Below are 1,241 nucleotides of genomic sequence, written 5' to 3'. Positions count from 1 at the left end.
ATTACAAACTGCGTCTAATACCTGGACATCATTCACCTCTGATTTTGTATCAACGATTTGATTTGATTAGACGCTAGCAAATACAGCCAATAAATGTCCACGACCTTAAGGCTAGAATTTGCCGAATTCGCTAGCGTAGGCTACAATCCAAATGTAGTACTGTCGAAACGTTGTGTTATATATAAATTGTTGTAAACGGTGTATATTCTCATCTTTCAAGGAATAACCAGTACAATTCTGAAGACTGAAGTATATGGAATATTAGGGGGAGTACCTATATCATTTCCCATGCCAAACCCTGACGCCTGTTCAGATTGTGGGGTGACCTGCCCTGTTAACAGTGATACTAGTTACTCCTATAACAGCACCTTACCTGTATTAAAACAATACCCCACAGTAAGTAAATATTTCATGTCAAGGTCAGGGGTCAATTTCATGAAAGCTTGGAAGGGGACTCTCGAGGCTGAGAGATCCCGGAGAAAACGAATCTGTAGGACCACCCAAAGTGTCATGTTGACAAACAATGAACCACAATCCAGTTTAACCACAGAAAACATCATAAGATGTCATCTATTTGGATATTATCATGGCTTTTAAGTGGATTATGAACTTTCCAAAAATTGTATGTGTATGGGGGACACTGATAGCATTGATTTGCACCAATTTTTAATCAGACATCTGCGGCTCCTGCAATTCCACTAAAACTATGCAACCCCCCTTTGTTGATATTTCAAACAGCTTGTTAAATATTAACTTCACTCAGTTTTTAGTGGAACTTTAATCGCAAATTGATGCAATCAGTGTCCCCGATACACATAAAAGAAAGAAAACCTTTTAAAATCCTTTTAATTGATATTATCCTGTTTGGATTAGCACAATCTGTTTCTAATAGCTACCCTACTGGGAAACGATAAATTTGAATGGTTAATATTCTTGGATAATCGATTGGGCAATCATCTAAAACCGAAATCATTTCGTATTCTTTTTTTCTAGTTACAAGTAGTGGTGAAATGGCAACTAGTGGGAGAAAATAAGGACATCGTGGCTTGTGTATTGTTCCCTATATCTATTAAATCAGACAACTCGAAACCATTTTCGGAATTTAACCAAGAACCTCATTACTTCAAAGAAATGCCAGAATTCCATAAACCAAAGCTTCTTAAACCAGAACCGGTATTTAATAAACCAGAACCAGTAGTCATCAATAAACCTCATTACACAGAATTTCTTAAACCAGAACC

At 36.9% G+C, this 1,241-nt stretch overlaps 1 protein-coding gene across 1 annotated transcript; it reads left to right on the top strand.

Moving 5' to 3' along the window:
• Window positions 1-228: 228 nt before the first annotated feature.
• LOTGIDRAFT_100112 (hypothetical protein) lies at window positions 229-1,074 on the top strand (the record flags this gene model as incomplete). Its single annotated transcript, XM_009064585.1, has 2 exons — window positions 229-396; window positions 994-1,074. Coding segments are annotated over 2 exons (249 nt in total), but the record flags the coding sequence as incomplete, so codon positions are not given.
• Window positions 1,075-1,241: the final 167 nt, after the last annotated feature.

Source organism: Lottia gigantea (assembly GCF_000327385.1).
Source record: "Lottia gigantea unplaced genomic scaffold LOTGIsca_630, whole genome shotgun sequence".
NCBI classification, from domain to species: Eukaryota; Metazoa; Mollusca; class Gastropoda; family Lottiidae; genus Lottia; species Lottia gigantea.
The sequence above is the reverse complement of the archived record's forward strand: the minus strand, read 5'-3'. Positions and strand labels throughout refer to the sequence as shown.